The sequence below is a fragment of the Varanus komodoensis genome, unplaced genomic scaffold, assembly GCF_004798865.1.
Source record: "Varanus komodoensis strain SLA01 unplaced genomic scaffold, ASM479886v1 scaffold8, whole genome shotgun sequence".
NCBI lineage: Eukaryota > Metazoa > Chordata > Lepidosauria > Squamata > Varanidae > Varanus > Varanus komodoensis.
This window is the reverse complement of record NW_025336481.1, coordinates 34,630,040-34,649,763: the sequence shown is the minus strand read 5'-3', so window position 1 is coordinate 34,649,763 and position 19,724 is coordinate 34,630,040. Positions and strand designations below refer to the sequence as shown.

Sequence of the window (19,724 nt, the reverse complement as noted above, 5' to 3'; positions counted from 1 at the left end):
TTGTCTTCTGCTTCTCAGGGCTACAAAAGCATACAGAAATACACTACTTTCAAATCCTGTGTGAAGAAGGAACTGAATAGCAGATAAACTGTGGTATGTCTGTTTTGCCTAGTATTTCTAAGATTGCTGATGAGAATGGCTCACTGTTGCCAAATGGTTTTTCAGTTGAAAATTGGTCATCAGAAAACTTAAGTGAGCTCTATATGTTTTAGCGATATTTATTAGAAATGAGACTTCAAGCTATAATCCATTTTCCTCAAGGAAGGAACTTACACATAAACTTGTTGAATTCTGGAAATATAAGTGGCATACTCCAAGTACTTGTCTTTTGCTTCTCAAGGCTACAAAGTATAGCATACATAAATACATCACTTTCATATTAAATTTTCTCATATTTGCTTTACTAGCCTATATGAATTTAGATTCAGTGCAAGAAAATGCTTTCCACTTAGATCAGTTTAGTTTTTCTATAAATGGACTTATACTTGATATGTATGTGTTGTAGATTTGATACTGAAAACATATAAACAAACATTTGATATTTTCATAATTAATCTCTCCCCTTACCCAGCCCCCCACACACAGAGAGTTTAAGAGAGCTTTTCCACTAGAAAAAAAACTCATAACACATTGAAGTTACATAGCAGATTTAGTGTTCTTTATCTAACAACCTACTTTTTGGGGGAACAAATTTTGCTGACTTTGGGCAAGTGGTTAGTTGAAAATTATTGGATAAGTGATATCTTTTGCTTATTAAAGAGTGTTTTACCTAGTCCTAACCAGCATTAATTCTATGAGAACCAAGAATGCTGTTTTCTGTTTTGCTTTGTGTGTTGTTTAATGCTTTATTAAAAATACAAAAATGAAAATGCCTTTTTATAACCACATTAAATTTAGAAATATAGAAACAGAACAAGTCAGAAGGGGTCTCCTGGGCCATCTAGTCTGACCCCCAGCTCCAGCCAGCTCCACCCATGACATGCCTAACATGTGCATGTCTAGCTTATCCTTGAACACCCTCACCAATGGGGCTTCACCCACCTCCCGTGGAAGCCCATTTCATAGTGTAGGGGTCCTAACTGTCAGGAAGTACTTCCTGGCATCCAAATCGAACTTTGGTTCCCTGAGCTTTGCTCCATTGGAATGTGTCCTGCCCTCCTCTGCAGGGGAAAACAGGTCTCTATCCACCTCAGTGTGACACCCCCTCACATACCTATATGTCGCCAACAGACCCCATCTTAGTCTTCTCTTTTCCAGGCTGGAAAGACCTAGTTCCCTCAATCTCGCCTCATATGGATTTCCCTGCAATCCAGCCACCATCCTTGTGGCCCTACACTGCACCACTTCTAGCCTGGCTATATCCTTTATGTAATGTGGAGCCCAGAACTGAACACAATATTCCAGTTGTGGGCACACCAGAATCATATAGAATGGTAGTAATACCTCTCTCGATCTAGAAGCCATATTTCTGGCTATACAACCCAGGATGGCATTTGCCCTCTTGACCACTGCATCATACTGCTGACTCATGTTTAGCCTGCAGTCAACCAGTACCCCAAGATCTCTTTCAGAAGTGCTGCTCTTCAGCCACTTGTCCCCTAACCTGTACTTATGACACCAATTCCTATGCCCCAAGTGCAACACCTTGCACTTACCTGCATTGAACACCATCTTATTGTCCCCTGCCCACTTTCATAGTCTGTCCAGATCTTTCTAGATCTGGAGTACCTGCTTCTAATTTGTGGCCACTGCCCCCATTTTAGTATCATCTCCGAATCTGATCAGCAGACTTGTCGCCCCCTCTTTGAGGTTACTGATGAAAAGATTGAACAGGATCAGCCCCAGGACAGAGCCCTGGGGGACCCTGCTCATTACTGGCCATCATCCTGATGATTCCCCACTAATAGTTACCCTCTGCTTTTGTTCCGTCAACCATGCCCTAATCCATCGGACAGTGCATTGGTCTATCCCAAAATTCCACAAGGTTCGTCTGGCAGGACCTGTTTTTGCGAAAGCCATGTTGCATGGCCACCAACCTTCCTTCCATTATTTTGAACTAGACTGAACAAGCAGACATTTTTAAATACCAGTTTTAACTTTATCGGTCTCTTATATTGGACAAGAAACCCTTCATTTCTTCCAGACAGGATGCAACCACCTTGATATTCTTTTTGTTCTGATCTTAATGAAAAAATTAACTGTATCTTATAAACTGCTTAGAATGACTTAATTTACTTTGTATTTTAGTTGCATCTTATACAGCTTTTCTTTAATAAATTTTAATTCTGTATTAACTCATAAACAGAGAAAAGCCAAATATGGCTTGAAGAACTATGTTTGTGTGAAGACTTTAACAAGGAAACACTTCAGAGACCTTTGGAAGCAATTTCAAAATAGAGATATGTTGAGATGAATAACAAGACACTTACACATTTGATCACCATTAATCCTTGCACTTGTCTTTGTTTCCTTTGTAAACAACATAAAAAATAAGAAACCAATAATTACCCTGAATATCTTCCATCTGTAGCAATACCTTATCATCTTAGACTATGATCCCTAAAGTGCTCTGCTGGTATAAGCTTTATTCATTTCGTTAAGATGACTGTCAGTGAAACTCAAACCATCTATTGATATTTCTTTACTCATATCATTTATGGGATTTATGTAAATCCTTGTAAAAAGTTTATTAGAAATGATTTTCTATTCAATCATTCATAGAGCAATCCTATGCATGTTCATTTAGAAATGTGTCAAACTGCATTCAGTGGGTCTTACATCCAAGTAAGTGTGCATAGAATTACATCCCTGGTATAGGTTATATTTAAGGAAAGCTTTTGTCCATTTCAGAGCAATAATATTAATATTTCATATTGCTTTCTTGTGAGTTGCTTTTGATCTGTGCCAGTGGAGAAAGGTAGAATAAAAGTCATTAAAATGAAGGGGGGGAAAACATGCATGGAACAGCCCTTGCTGCACATATGGATACTTTAAAAATGTTTTGTGTGGAAAGGGTCATCCAGCCCCACAAACAGATGAATGGTAAAATTAAACATTTTTCTGAAAGAGCAATGCATGCAGAGCCCTGAATACTGAATCAGCAATAGGAAGCTGTACACATAACCGCATTTGCACTTGCTGTTTCCTATCCAGCTGACAAGAAGATGTGTAGAGTCCCAAGCTGCATGGAGCCAATTCACATAAAATATAATGGTTACAAAAGTCTATTCAAATGTGAATTTATTTTAGGAATGTATTTTAAGTCTGTTGTATTTATTTTATTCTCATATGTCATTCCATTTTCTTGCTATGTTCGTTATACTGGTAATGTGCCTTTAATAACAGCTATAAAGGAAAAATATTTCCTTGTAATTGTATATGAACTGATGTACATATAGCAAATGTGAAATGTTGTTCATTTTGAAATTGAAGACTATGAGTTGAATCCAGATTTAACCATAGAGTAGATCCACTGAAATCAATGGGACTTCAGTTAGTAGCTTAAGTCTCACTGATTTAATACTGTGTCCAGCCCAATAATTTTGAGGCTAAAATCTATAAAGCTGCACTTCAAGAGTTCTAATAGTTTAAACATAGTATGGATAGATGTAAGATTATTAAAATAATGTTTAAAAAGCTTTATCTACAGACCATTTAAACTGGGGTATTTTGATTTAATCCTCATGTTTCTCATTACTGTCTATTGGATTAAATAAAACTAAATATTTTGGCTTAACTGGTCTGAGGATAGTAGCATTTTTATTATATGTATACTCAATAAGTCAATCATAGTGTGCTGTCTTTAAATATTACAATTATGGATAGCATTAGAAAAGGAAATATGACTGTTTTCTAGCCAATTTATTCATTCCATGTTGTATTTTCATTTAAAAGCTTGGATCCTAACAACTGTAAGCAGAATTCTGTTCACAAAATGGCCCTTCTCTGTTTTTCCCTTCTGCAACCCTCTTTGCCACCCAAAATGATTCCTGAGATCAAGCATCCTCTAAGACCACAGGGGACTATATGCAGAGAAGAGAAATAATCAGGAATCTTTCCTTGCATGAGGAAAAGCTCTTTCTGGTTGGACTAAGTTACTGCTGGATCTAAGACAGAAAAAAATCCATACAACTCACAGCATTCCCCAGACAATCAGATATTTAGGGATTGTGCTCTAATTTTTTTCTTTTGTACTTTATTTAGATTAATCTGCTAAAATTACTTTAGACGTATATTGCACAACATTGGATACAGATGCGTTATCTATTCTGGTGACTAGCATGCAACAGTTTAAAAATTGTTTGCTAGTTTATTTTTGGTTTTTATACTTGCAACAGGAATGCAATGCCTGCAATAATGTCACAAAGCCGTCATAAAAAGTTAGGAAGATAAATGTAAATGCCATCAATTTATAATACTGAGTTGATGAAGAGTTCACTAGTGAGAAATCCAGCATAGAAATCTTGTAAAAACTGCAAGCAATAAGCTACAGTTTTTGTGGCTGCTTTTTAAAATAAATCTTACATAGTAGATGAATTTTTAATAAATATAGAGCACAATTTTCAGTTTATGTGTTGTCTAGTGGCCAATTCACACACTTATGCGGCAGTAATCTCTCCACATGCTGGAGACATGTATACCACCATCTTCATCTACATAGCCTTGCATCCAAGCACTAATTCAGTAGGCTATGTACAAGCAGGCTTGATTCTCTTACCCCCTCATGTTCCCCATTTCTGAGGGGTTTTACAAATGAATGTACAGGCGCATTACAATACTAACACATCACAAATCATGTTATACATATATTAGAGAAGAATAAACCTATTCTGCCAAGAACATATAAGCCATGACCAGGTAAATGTGGAACACAAGGGAACACAGTGGTATATTTTCAATCTTGAATGGAATTTACTTCTGACTTAATTAAAAGCAATGGACATTCAGCAATTATTTCAGTAAAATAGAAATAGCACTCATGGAATGCAATTTTGATCTAAAGATTCCATTTTGTGGAATTTACCCCCTTTGCCTTATTTACCCCCTTTGCCACTGAATTTCCTTTCTTCAAGCGCCTCCTTGTATCCCTGAAACTTGGATCCTAAGAGTTGGAAGAACATTCAGAGCAGCATTTTGGTGAGGCCAGATGGCTGCAGAAGAAGAGAACTTGGTTACTCTCCCATGCAAGCAAACATGCCTTCTGCTTACAAAGCAGGATCTCTTGAATCTTGTTCACTGAAATTATTTGGATTGTGAAGTAAATTCTTATGTACAGAATGACACCCATAATTTTCAACAGCTTTACTCGATTTTTACAGAATGCATAAATTGGAAAAAAAAACCCTCAAAAGAAATATTGACAACTAAAATCAGACATGGAAGGAACCAGAACATGGGAGTAGAATGAGAAATACTAGAGACTAGATGAATGTGTCGTTCATCATATCCATTATCCCTTGAATTAGTTTTACATAGACATTGTTTGTACAGTCTGGTTATGACCACCCAATATAGTATTTTACATGACTACTAATAAGATCAAACTAAAATATCCATACATTGTTTTAATAAAATCATTCCTCATTGTTTTTTTTTCTTTTAAAACATTTAACAGACAAACTGCTGCAATGAGTTATTTTCTTTGTAGTCTGATTTGAATAAATGGTTTAAACAAATAACTTTTCTGTATTTTGTCTGTGTAATTACTTATTTTGCTATCTTCTGTATAAGTTGTCATGCATCAGACCTGTCCAAACACTGCATCCTCTGTGGTTTCCCTTCTCTGACTCTTCCTGCAGTTGTAAAATGCCAGCTGTGGAAGAAGGAATATCCACTAGGCACCTACTAACCAGAATCAGAAATTACAAGTAAGAGTAGAAGCACTAATGTACTTCAGTAATGGATGGATTAACCCAGTATGCCATTTAATGCCTTCAGCTATATAATTAATGCATACAGTGGCCTGTCCAGGGCATATCTAAGCATTCTCAACAGTTACTTACATGTTTTAAGGGTTTTTTTTTAAATCTGGAGAGTCAAATATCAATTACATAATGTTTAACCAAATTTTATGCGTCTCTATTCTCTAATAAATGTACACATGACTAAAAAGAAACTTGTGCAACAAGATTGGTTTAGAAAGCAAGTTGAACAATCAACTCTAGTTGTAACCATTCTGCATTTGACTAGATGGAGTATTTAGCTAAAGAAGCCTTGGGAAATGGTCTTTCTCATCCTTAACTTTGTTTATTTTCATTTTGTGCAATTGGTTCAAAATTTTCAAGTCACATAAATACCAGTAGTGATCCTAATGTGACAGCCATCCCTAAAAGATAGCTTAAATACTTTCTTACAAAATGACTTCTGCATCTGCATCTCCACCAGCACATCACTGAAAAAGAACTCTGTTCTCACGGCATTCCTCCCACTGCTTAATCTGCTGTCAAACTCTGGTAATACAACAGTTCCTGCAGATGCTTCTATTAAGGATGATTAATTACTAATTGAACTATCAATATTTTAAATTCACTAGCAAACACTCTGTTCTCCAAGGAAATGCATAGGAAAGGATCTATAAATGTGTATCCAGTAAAAGATAAAAGTATCACCCTTCCATTTTTATTAACATTTTGAACATGTATTCAGATAATATCACATCCTTTCCCCATACATTCCCCTTTGATTCTCCAGTGTTTTAACATATAAGGCATTTAACTGTCAACATTCAAGACTTATTGCAGATATTAGTATATGGCAGAACATACTAACGTTATTAAAATAATTATACATATGCTTCAACAAAGGAACCACATATATCCATATATCTATCATTTGGTAGATTGTGCCTAAAATGACCTCATTAAAAATGGAAAGTTTTTATAATAACTTTTAATTATAATAATAACACTTACTGTGTTATTACAGGTGGTTGTTTATTCCTCCAGTATTGTAATATTAGTCTTTTCCCTGTCAAAAGTGCCCAAAAATCCATTTAGGTTGACCTTGGCATTAGATTCCAAGATATGGGTAGGCAATTCAAAAGAGCACGTGCATCCTTAAGTATTAAAGAACTTTCCATTATAAGATTTATCCAAATTCTCACTTTCTTCCAAATGGGAGCTGCCATGGGGCATTGCCAAAATATTTGAAGAAAAGTATTAGCAGCATTACACCAACAATAGGCTGATTTAATTAAACCCTTGTTAAAGAGACATTGTTGTATCCAATATACCTGAAACATCAACTTTTGCTGAATTAAGTGTAGCCTGAGATCTATAACCCCTTTTGAAATAATGAAGCTCTCAACTGGTTGGGGTATTTCAGTTTATTATTCCATTCTTGCTTGATAGTCTGTGTATCATATTTATTCACCAATATTAAATATTTATCAACATAAACTGTAGGCTGGTAGAGTTATTTGGCCTTAATACATCCTATCATACAGACAACTCTGAAGGTGTACAACTTGCTGGACAAACCTAGATTCTAACACATTTCTAATACACTGTCAGGCAGCTGACAATTTATATCAACCTACAAAATAGAGAATGGAAAAAATTACCATCAGAATCAACAAGATGACCAGAGTAAAAATCAGCCTGTCTATCCATGTCTGCCAAACAAACATTTTCTTGCGAATGTTTACATCCTGATTTCCCCACATAGTGAATTTTGAATGTGAAAGAATGTTAAGCTGCAGTTGACATGAAGTACAGGACACAGATTCCTAGCAGCCACAACTGGAGCAGGGCACATTATGTATTTTGGTATGGAACGGACTAGGTGCAATCCAGCTGGCAAAAGGGCCTTAAATTGATGAGTTTAAAACAGACCAAAGTGGGAAAGGCCAAAATTTAGTACAAGTCAACAAAGGCCCCATTGCATAAAGAAAGGTCAGAGAGGTGTTTTGCCTTTCTTTGTTCTTTGCTTCTTATGGTGTGGTTTGGCTATTTATGTATTGAACAATAAAAAATAAATATATAAGACTTATTTCAGATATGATGAAACAGTTATAATACAGGGAGAAATATGTTATAATTCCTTACCTGTGACAGTAAGAATAACAAAATGGTATATAAAAACCAATCAAGGGAAAATTATTGCAGACCTACATATATTTGCATAATACAGAGCACCTTGTTTAAACATAACATTTCTATGCAGACTTTTTTAAACTGTGTTTCTTATTTTGAAATGTGAGCTGCTTGATTTGGTGTCCCTTGGAAATTTCTAACATGGCTTGAAAAGGGAGTGGAGAGAATCCACACTTGCAAGTTCAATTTGCTTTTAAGCAGAATCCCAATATCCTCAAATCAGTGGATGGGACAAAAGGCATACATTTATAACTGAAGAATTCTGAACCCAGGATTTAGTTTTAAATACCAGAACTGAATGGAGCTCACAGTTCTTCCACTCACATAAATCAATACTGCCAAAAGCTACCTTCTGTTCAGCCATATAATTTAGAATTGAAGGAAATAATATTGCTACTGTAATCGTTAACTAAATGGAAGTCTAAAATCCTTGCCCATCTATTGCAAACCATCCAGAGATCTAGATCTATCATTAGGCCCTGATCTATCTTTTATCCATCCTGATTTAATGGGATTCATGTTACTGAGCACAGGAAGTAATGAATACTTGGCTTACAATGGGGAATCCCAGTTGGTAACTGGTTCAAGAAAAGAGAGCAGAGAGAAGGAAGAAATAGACAATTTACCTGGAGTAAACTACACAATTCTTGCAATGGAGAATGCAAACAGTGGATTCCCTGAGGATCTATACTGGAACCAAAGCTTTTAAACTTTGTTCATAAATTATTTGGAGTTCGAGATGAGCAGTGAGGTATTCAGGTTTGTAAAGCACCAAATTATTTAGTACAGAAAAGAATGGGACAGGAAAGAACTCTAAAAGGATTTCCCCAAAAAGGAAATGTATAGACAGTGATGACTAACCAGGAAAGGAATTCCGGAGCTTATAGTGGATAATTCCATGAAAACATGCACTCTCAGTGTATGGTTGCTGGGGAAAAGGCAATCATTAGGAAAGGGACTAAAAATAAAAGTGCCAATAGAATAAAGATCTTAAATTTATATTATAACTACACTTGGAAAGTTATGTAATTTCAGTCATTACAGCTCAAAAAGTATATTGTACAGCTTGGAAAAGTTCAGAAAATGGCAAACAAACTGATCCAGGATCTAGGATATTTCCCTTATGTGAAAAATCATTATATTTGCAACTTTCTAGATTAGCAAAAGGCATGTAATCAGGGATAGAAATGTATAAAATTAAGCATAGTGTATAAAATTAGGAATGTAGACAAGGAGATCTTTTTCCCTACCGCTTTCATATTACTCATCTAGTGTCGGAGCCATAGCTGCTAGACAGTGTCTGATGGGCCATAGGATTGTTGGAGTCTTCCACTCCAAGGTTGAAAACAGCACTCTGGAAACGGTTATGGTTAGAGTTAAGTACTCAAATATCTTTTTTTGAAATGAGAAATAGACATTTTCACAGGGTAAAAAACCACTGCAAACTTTTTTGTCTTGGATCATCCTTTTTTTTCCAAGACATATCACATTCTGCACACTCTTCCATCCAGTGGCACATATACCCTCAAAAGAACAAAAGAGAAAGGGTAACTACCCAAAGATCAATGTAACCCAGAGGAAGACTCCCCTCTCAAAGGTGACCTACCAGAAATGACAGGTGTCCAGAAGTCCCCTTGCTTAAGCTTCCCTGGTTCTGGGTCTTCCTCTAAACTGCAGTTGTTGGACTTTTCCTCTGAAAAGGTTAGAAAAAGAAGTTGGATAGAAAAAGCGACTCCAGTATTACCCACAAGAATTATTTGCTAAAACAAATTGTCTGAAGAATGTCAGCAGATACAATATGCCCAGCCCTTCCTTCACATAACTTTTCAGCTCGAGTTGGTTATTGCAGAATGCACTGTGTTAGGAAAAGCTATTTATTTAAAATGATATCACAAAAAATGTGGAAGTCTATCTAATGCAGGAAAAGGCTATATAATAATTAGCAATCCAATACCTGTCTACTCGGAAATAAGTCCCAACAAGCTCAAAGGGGTTTAGACACAGATAAGTGGCTATAGAATTGCAGCCTTAATTATGCAAAACTAGATCATTATAAGCAAAAGGAATATTGACATGGTAATTTTCCAGTTCAAAAATGGCCCCATGACTTAAGTTTCACCCTTAATCCCCATACTCTACTCTGCACAAGCTAATCTACGATTCCTAGCTCATGTGGTGGCAGAGACAATATTCTGAGTATGTTGCTTGGATGTGAAACATGATTCTATAAAAAACAACTCACTTTTGTCTCCAAGCTAGCTCAAGGTTACCATGTCTAATACAGCCATATAAATGACTTCTGGGAAGGCAATTATCAATGTAATTTCATCATTTAAAAATAATTATTTTGAATAATTACTTTGAATTACATATGTACAATTAGTATAAATACATGTATATTTACTTAGAAGTAATTAATTTATAAAAAGCCTTACTCCAGGTAAATCTCAGAGTAGTATTTTATAAACATGTATATTTCACTGATCACAGAAGAACTTGATTCTGATAATCCTATATTATTTTAACCCTTTTCTGCCTCTGAATCCAATGGCCAATATCTTTTAATGTGAATTATTTATCTCTTAACCATTTTATCCTTGCCACAACTAGAATGGCTAAACCATGTTATAATGAAATGAAATTTCTAATCTAATTACAACTCACAAAGGCTGTCTGGAGTTTGGAGACTTGATACCACCCAACTTTCTCTTTGCTTTCCATCTAAATCCAAGAAGGATGTTCTAAGTCACTGGGTTGTCAGGAATGGACAAAATGAGAGCAAACAAATTGAAGCTTAGTTCAGACAAGACAGAGGTGCTCCTAGTTTGCCAGAACACAGACAGGTGAGCTTCTGAGGAATGAGGTGACGCTCCCCCTGAAAACTCCAGCTTGCAGTTTCCATGTACCTTGATGCCTACGGCCAGAATGTATTTCTGTAGCTGAGACTAATATGCCAACTGTGCACATTCAGAGATCTCTCATCTGGTCACTAATGTGACCATCTGAACTACTGTAAAGCACTCTGTATGTGGCAGTCTTTGAAAACTGCTCAGGATCTTTGGGTGGTCCAGAATGCAGCAGCCACAAAAGCCAGTTACAAGGAGCATATAGCTGGCTTGTTGCCACAGCTTCTTTGCTGTCTTATCTGTTTCTGGGCACATGCTGCTAGTAAGGTCCTTCAAAAGTCTATATCACTAAGAGCCAGGTTACCTGGAAGACGAAATTCTCTCCTATGAGCCTGTTAGGGTTTTAAGATCTTTGAGGGAGGCCCTTTTCTTGGACCTGCTGCCATCAAGGGCACTTTTTAAAAGGATGTGTCCCTCCTAATCTCAGAAACTCCCTGCTGAGAAATGAATGGTTGACATACTTTTTTTTTAAATCAAGGGAGACTTTTGGCATATAAACGCATCTCTTGGTGAAGGATTGTTCTTTTAAACTAGGCAAGTATTGTAGCTTTAATGTATTTGGTTGTCATCTTAAGTTTGAACAAAGATTGTGTTTTTATTTTGTTAGCCACTTTAGCAGAAAAGAGAGAGATAAATTAATAGGACCACCTGAGGCCATGACTGCCGTTGCAGATAGGCTGGGACAGTCTAGCCGGTGGCCCAGCCTGTACGTGTGGTTTGAGGATGGCTACACAGCTTTTCTCGAGCATGTTTAAACCGAAGGGCAGCCCTCCTCACAGCCCGTCGTCGGAGGGCTCATGCTTTTCCATGGGCAAGGCTGCTCACATTGGGGTGAAATGATAAATAGAGAGAGCCTCTTTTCCAGGGCTTGTTTTTAAGGGGAGCCGTTGTTGGAACTATGGTTTTTTTAAAGGAATTGATTAGAAGGGAAAGAGTTGCTGTTTCCCTCGCAGCACCTCAGGAACTGGGTCTGACAGCGCAGGTCGCTTTACCGCGCTAGCGGGATTAGACCTGGGGGGCGGGCACCACTAACAGCCCCTTCCTCTTCCTCCTCCTCATCCCACCCCACCCCACCCACAGCCGAGGACAAGGGATTGCGGGCTGAGGCGGCTTCCTCGTTAGGCTGTCACCGGCGGGAAGGGCAACGGGAAGCGAAGTCGGTGGTTGGAGGCGGCTGAGGGGAGGAGCGGCCGCTCCACTCGGCGCAGCCGAGAGAAGGAAAGAAGGGGCTGATCGGGAGGCAGAAGCGCTGGGACCGCACAGGCGGCGCCGCCGCCAGTGGGGATGTGCAGCGAAGGCCCTGGGCCCCCCGGCGGACTGAGGAGCTGAACGAGCAGGGAGGAGAGGACGGGCTGAGGGAAGATGGCGGCGCCAGCGGCGAGTTCTGCAGTTCCTTCCAGTGCCCCGGCGGCGTCCCGGCGCCGCTCTCGAGCGGGAGGCGTGAGGCAGCGCTGCCAGTGGCTTATTTTCTGGGTGCCGGTCGTCTTCATCGGCAGCATCCTCGCCTGGTCCTACTACGCCTATGTCGCCCAGCTCTGCTTGCGTGAGTCCCGCGCGCGGGCGAGGGGAGGCTCGGGAGCGCCACGGTGCGTGGGGCGAATGGGGCCCGGTCGAGGGCAGAGCGCGCCAGCGGCCCCTCTGGCCGCAAATGCCAGGTCGGGATGTCGACGGTGGGGAGGGGGGTCGTTGGCGTCGTCCCTCGAGGCGACCGCCAACTACTTTCTCAGCAAGCCCTCTAGCCCGCAGTCATTGCCGGGGGAGAAGCATCGTCGGATCTCTTACTCTAATCACGAGTGCTTCCAAACTGAACAGAATCTCACTCCCTGCATCTTACATGTCTGTGTTTTCCTTTTTCTCTCTCTCATACACACACACACTCCTTAGGTATCAGGTTTTGAACCAGACAGTATTATGTTGGTGCTATTTAGCCTATATGGACAAGGATTGTTCTGGTTGGGGTAGATGTAATGTGATAGAATAGATCACAGTGCAGACAGACAGACAGACAGAGTCACTTGCACGCACGCACACTCGACGTACAGCTTGGCATCCCCTGGCGGCTCACCTCTGCCTCTTGGCCGACAGGAATACCAAAGGAGGAAGTGGGCACTGGGGCTGGAGGAACTGTTGACAGCAGTTGGATCCCCGAGGGAAATTGCCCACCTGAGAAATGATTTTTCCCTTATCATCATCATAAATATCAAGAAGAGGTAGTCCTGAGATGTGTGGTCAAGTGAAGGCACAGCCCTGGGCAAGTTTAGACAAAAAAAGGCCTACAGGTCCCAGCATGCCTTAGCATAGCTGAGTTGTAGGCCTTTTTTCTGCCTAAGCTTGCATAGGATTAACTATCCTTGATTAACTATCTTAATCAAGATGGTAAACAGTGATGGAAAGATGAGGTTCCTCAATATGCTTCCTGTGTGTATTTATGCTGGAAGTAGTATTCTAATCCATGTAAATGATTATTACAGAGCTGAGTAAACTGTTCTGGATTATTTAATGAAGAATATCAAGGGTGTACATTTAGGTACAGGTTGGGCATTTCAGGCTTTCTGTGTGAAAAACAACACTCCTGCTTTGCCTTTGTTTGGGAGTTGGCTGTTGCTACTATTCCTACTATGGCTTGGGAGTTGGCTGCTGCTACTGTTACTACTTTCTACAGGTCATTGTTTACATGTTTAGTATTTCCAGGACTGAACCAGATATAATCTCTGTTTCCACAATTCCCTGTATATGCAGAATAGCATAATTAATATTAACATCCTGTATTAAGGATAGATGTAAAATATATGCACACATGCTTTGATTTCTTGAAGGATATCATGTTTAGCAGGTAAATGTTTGTTAAAGGCCAAATTGCTGCAACTCTTCTGTGCCTGATTCTGTTCTGGGTGTTGCTGTTTAATGGTTTATGTTTACTCTAGCTGGGTGCACATTACACAGGCAAATAAACAAATCCACTTGACATTCTGTAGAGAACAGCAATCCTCTCCCATCTCCCACCATAATTCTGCATTAGAGATGCAGAAGAGGAGTTAGGGATTAGGGATTTGAAAGAGGTGTAGGGATATCCTAAATGCAGCATGATTTTGGTAGCATTTTAATATTTTCCTTAATCCACTAAGGGTAAAAGCAAAGTTCTCCTGAGAGTTGTTGTGCCTTCTGTAAGGTAAATGATGTCTCCTGAATTAATTAAGCACTATTTTATACACTAGTGGCTGTTAATTTAGGTCTTGGGCATAGTGTTAAAAAATCTCTGTGCATGCTGCTTTAGTATTGTGCTGGTGATGCCTGTCTGCAAGACAGTAAACAACTAAGAGTGCCACACTTACACATACTCTATCTGAAATCGTGCTCTGAATCTGTAAGAATTAAAACTAAAGTCAAGGGGTTTTTTAGAGCAATAGAGCAACATTGTTGCCATCTCTTCTATGTGCTTTACCACATATAAACTGCAGTATGTTTTTGCTGTATATGTTGTACAAGAAAAGTCCTTGTAACTACAAACTCCCAAGGCTGCAGTTATACAATAAAGAATAAAATACATGGCATGTTCTAGAACTGTAAATTTAAATAAGTTTACAAAAGGCTGGTCATCATTAAAATTGGCCTAGTAATAATATTCTGGTATAATCCATGTTAGTTTAAAGAATGTTTAACCAAGGCACCCTATCTTTTTCCTTTTCTAAAAAAATGTGAAGAAACAAACAAGAATAGGGTGGGATACTTCTACTACAACTCACCTTTGGATCAAGAGTTTTTCATCGTTAGGAGCAAACTAAAGTATATAATTCTCCTTGTTTTAATATGCCTTTGTTTGTTTGTTAGTTTTGTTTTTATACCACCCAATAGCCAAGGCTTTCTGAGCAGTTTTCTTTTCTGAGCCAGGAAGTAGACAGTGATTCAGTATGGGAGGTTCACATACGGACTTGGTTTGCATGACCAAAACAGCTCATTTAAGCCAAGGTGAGCCCCAGTACATACTGGTGTCCACCAGCCTGCAATGTATATGGTCAGTACCCACTTGAGGGTCATCAATGAATTTGAATTCACCCAACATGGGGTATGTGAAGGTTGAACAGTGGACAGTTTTAATCATGTGAACTGGCTCACATTCTATTTGTGGCATTGGATGATATACTCTATTTGAACACTGAGATTTCATTTAATTCTCTGAGCCAGAGGTCCACATGTAAGTTCAGTAGTAGTAAAGTGACAGCCTGAAAGAAAAATAGAACATGTACAGGAGATGGAAGGAGGGCCAGGCCACAAAGGAAGAATATAAACAAATAGCAAGAAAGTCCAGAGGAAGTGCAAGCTGAAAATGAGGGATGGCAGCCCAAGATTGACAAACAAATGGTCGAGGAATATCTACATGGAAGAAACCTATTCAAAGCTTAAGGCCCTGATGAACACCATCCCAGAGTCATAAAAGAGCTAGTGGAGGAACTCTCAGAACCACTGTCTATTATCTTCAGTAAATCTTGGAAAACAGTGCCAGATGACTGGAGAAGGGCTAACATTGTCCCCATATTCCAAAAAGGGAAAAAAGACAAACTTGGGAACTATGGACCAGTTAGTCTGACATCAGTCCCTGGAAAAATTCTGGATCAAATTATTTAAAAATTATTCTGCAAGTACCCCAAAGAAAATGAGGTGATTAATAAAAGCCAACATGGATTTATTGGAAGTAAATCCTCATTTTTTTACTGAATAACCTCTAAAATGGATAGCGGAAACACTGTGGACATGAGCTACCTAGACTTTAGCAAAGATGTTGACAGAGTGCCCTGCTACATCCTGTTAAGCAAACTAGCAAAAAGTGGACTAGATAGAAAAATTATTAGGTGCATCCAAAACTGGCTGTTAAGTCGGACCCAGAGTACTCATCAATGGCACCTTCTTAAACTGGAGAAAGGTAACTAGTGGGGTACCACAGGATTCAGTTCTAGGGGTAGTGCTCTTCAGCATCTCTATTAATGTTTTAGATGAGTAGGTAAAGGAATAATAATCATATTTGCAGATGATACAAAACTGGGTGGAATAGTGAACACTCTCAAAGATCAGGGCAATCTTGATAAGCTGGAATGCTGGGCTGAAAGCAACAAAATGAAATTCAGTAGGGACAAATGACAAGTCCTCCACAAAAAGAAACCAAATGCATTGCTACAAGATGGGGAATACATGGCTCAACAGAAAAGAAAAAGAAGAACATGTTGGTACTATTGTGGTAAAGGTAAAGGTTTCCCCATGACACTGAAGTCCAGTCATGTTTGATTCTTGGGGGTGGTGCTCATCTCTGTTTCCTAGCCAAGGGAGCCAGCGTTTGTCCACCGTTTCCGTGGTCATGTGGCCAGCATGACTAAACACTGAGGTGCACAGAACGCTGTTACCTTCCCATCGAAGTGGTACCTATTTATCTACTTGCATTTATATGTTTTTGAACTGCAAGGTTGGCAGGAACTATTATGGACAACATGCTAATATGAGCCAACAGTGTGATGCAGCCGTGAAAAAGGCAAATGCTATTTTGGGTTGCATTAATAGAATTATTACTTCCAAATCACAAGAAGTATACTTTTCACTAGTCACACCTCATCTAGAATACTGTGTCCAGTTCTGGACACCAAGATCTAAGAAGGATGCAGAAAATTAGGAATGGTCCAGAGGAGGGAAACAAAAGTGATCCATGGTATGGAAACACTGCTCTATGAGGAGAGACTGAGAGAACTGGGCATGATCAGCCTTGAGAAGACTGAGCAGGGACATGGTTTCATTTATAAGTTCCTCAAAGGTTCTCACAAAAAGGAAGGATGAGTTCTTTGTTGGACATGGAATAGTCACCTCAAATTGTGACAAACCAGATTCATATTAGATTTCAGGAAGTTTCCCAATTGTCAAAGCAATACAACAGTGGAACCAGTCACCTAGAGTGCTCAGGGGCTCTCCCACACTAGAGACATTCAAAAAGAAACTGGGCAGTCATTTGAGTGGGATGGTGTAAATTGGTGTCCTGCAACAAGAGGGAGTTGGATGCAATGGCCTTCTTGGTCCCTTCCATCTTTATTCTATGATTCTGTAACAGGATTGTACTTACAATATTTATAAATCTATGATTGAATCCATAGTTATACTTACAGTAGACCTATGGAAAAAAATAGTGCTTACATTAGCCATAACTAATTGAAGTCCCATTGATTTCATTGGGTCTACTGTAACTATGAGAAGGTTTGGATTTGTATGGATTTATAATGTCTGATTGCAAATTAGGCTTGATTCCTTCCTAGACTGTTAACTTTTTTCTTAAATACTGTGGCTTTTGTCTTTTTGGCCACATAGTTATGTACTGAGCAAGGCTTACATTAGGTGGCAAACCACATTTTCAGCTTTTAAAAGCATGTTATTTTGCCTCACTGCTGCTTCCATGTCACTGAATTTAAACAGTGCATGGGTGAGTCATATTTAATGCTGTGGCATCCTCTATAAGTCAGACTCTCTGAGGCTTAAATATAAGATTTTGAATGACCCAAAGCTTTGTTTAGAGTACACACCCACAATGTTTTCATCTTTTTAGTACATTGGGCATAATTAACATGGGAGTGTCCTTCCTGGCTGTACCTTGGGCTTAAGGAAACGTTGTGATGAATTCAGTGAGATGCCAGCTTCTAGAGGACTTCCCTGGAACTGTGGGCATATGGTTTTGGCCGGCCTAAAATGCATTGGGATGTGCGTATCTCCACTTCTGTATCCGTTTATAAATATTGGCACCATTAGCTTTACAGTGGCACTGTTTTCATGACATGACAACCTACCATGTGTAATGTAACCCATGGTGAGACAGTGACACATGTGGGATATATCCAGCTGCCATTTTGAACATGCAGCCTTATATTGGGGGTTGTTGCATTGTGCAAACTCAGTAAGCCAGGGTCAAGCTAGCCTCACATAACCCATTGTTTGTTTCTTTCATTTAAATTTTCACATAACTCATGCTTCTCAAGTTACACAACACAAGAAACCCTGAGGAGGGGTTGCATCTGCAACTTGGTAAGCATAGCATGTCAACTGAGCCTGGGCAGCAATTTGCACTCCCCAAAAATTGGGTATATTATTTGGAGTCTTCAAAAGCTTGGTTTCAGAGAGAACACACCCCAGTTGCTTATCCATTTTGGGGTACAAAATATATTATTGGTATGGAGAAGCCATGCTTGAAAGTGTCTTACATGCAAACAAACAAGCCAGATGTTATGGCATCTTATTGTGGCATCTTGTAACATCCATCTTGTAATGGTTGCTCCTCCCAAGGTTTGTAATTTAGGTTTAAATAAAGCTTATTAATCCCAGTTTCTACTTTTTTGTACTGGGGGTATTATTGGCATGGAAGCACAAATTGGACTGACTATGAGGCTGTGGTTTCTCAGAGATTCTTTTTCTTAGCATATGGGTTTCTCATCCAGGGTGCCCTTTGCTTAGGCTTTGGGCCATCATTACCCTAAGTCCTTATGCATTTTATTTTAGGTATTATTAGTTGCCATGATGACAATTTACCTGACAGTATCTGGCACCCAAACATGGCTTTCAGCTAGAAGCTTTATGTAATTAGTTAGCCCGTGGTTGGTAGGCACCTGCAGGAGCAAATGCACTGTCTCTACCCACCTGTTGGGTTAAAAACTGTGGTAGAAGCAGATCAGCATTTTGTTTTCAGTTCATATAATTTAGACACTAATACTGTGTTCAACTGTATTGTTGAATATTTCTAATATTGTTAAACAATATTGCAGTGACATTGCAATATTATCAGAGTGTATCATTAATTGAAATTCTGTATTTTTCACTCTCTTATGTTGCCATTCACCATTTAATTCCTTGTATATTTTTGTTATCTCTAACAAAGGAATTTATTTTCTTTATATGGTACGGATACTTCCTGTTAAAATCCAAATTGTGTATGTTGACTTGTTTATGAATTACTGTCTTCTTCGTTATCTGTGGAATGCTTAGTCTCCTGATACTAGAACATCTCCATCAGTTCTATTTTTAAAAAATCATTTGAAAATGTTTTTTCTTCTTGGCTTCTAATTTTATTTCAATTTTTTTTTCTTTTTAAAAAACAACTGCAGCTTTAAGACACATTCTAATACATTTTACAAACATCTTTTATGTATTTTTTCTGCATGCTGAATGTGAGGGTAGTATAATAATTATTACAATGTCAGTAGATTCATGATTTAAACCCTGGAAACTTTAAAATGGAATTTCCAGATATCCAGTCATGTCTTCTCATCTCATTTGTCATTGCTTTTAGTCTAATGTTTATTTTTCTTAATTCATAGCCCAACTTCCCTACTTTTCATAATGCAACATCATTTTGGATGTGTTTTTCTATTTCAATTTCCTGTCAAACTATCTTACATTTTTATCTAATATCTTGCAGTGATTTTTCTTTTAACATTTCCATAGCTTTCCCTGTAATTCATTTGACTTGCATCATATCCTGTTACTACCTCTGTTGCCTTTTGTTGTCTATTATCGCTTTGTATTTTTAAGATTTTCTTGTCCATGCTTCAATTTTTATTTTTTTCTAGGTTTTGCTGTTGTAAGTCTACTGTCTTTTTAAACTTCTTCATTCATTTGTAAATATTGCATCAGATCTAGAGTTAAGCATATGTAACTGGGCTAGCAAAAGCAGACTTCTGCAAATCAGAGGTGCAGAATCCCAGAAAAT

At 38.6% G+C, this 19,724-nt stretch overlaps 2 protein-coding genes across 5 annotated transcripts in view; both read left to right on the top strand.

The window, feature by feature from the left end:
- MICU3 (mitochondrial calcium uptake family member 3) overlaps positions 1-5,679 on the top strand; it is a 50,850-nt gene extending 45,171 nt beyond the window's left edge. The window contains exons 14-15 of one of the 2 annotated variants that reach the window (XM_044455212.1): positions 19-93; positions 2,306-5,679. In XM_044455212.1, coding sequence (XP_044311147.1) covers positions 19-87 — 69 coding nt within the window. In that variant the 3' untranslated portion in view covers positions 88-93; positions 2,306-5,679. Of the gene's footprint in view, positions 1-18; positions 94-2,305 lie in introns of those variants that run through there. The other variant, XM_044455213.1, reaches the window with a different exon arrangement.
- Positions 19-19,724, top strand: part of ZDHHC2 (zinc finger DHHC-type palmitoyltransferase 2) — a 72,655-nt gene continuing 52,949 nt past the window's right edge. For 2 of the 3 annotated variants that reach the window (XM_044455215.1, XM_044455214.1), the window contains exon 1: positions 12,151-12,542. In XM_044455215.1, the coding sequence (XP_044311150.1) occupies positions 12,362-12,542 (181 nt within the window). In that variant the 5' untranslated portion in view covers positions 12,151-12,361. Of the gene's footprint in view, positions 94-12,150; positions 12,543-19,724 lie in introns of those variants that run through there. The other variant, XM_044455216.1, reaches the window with a different exon arrangement.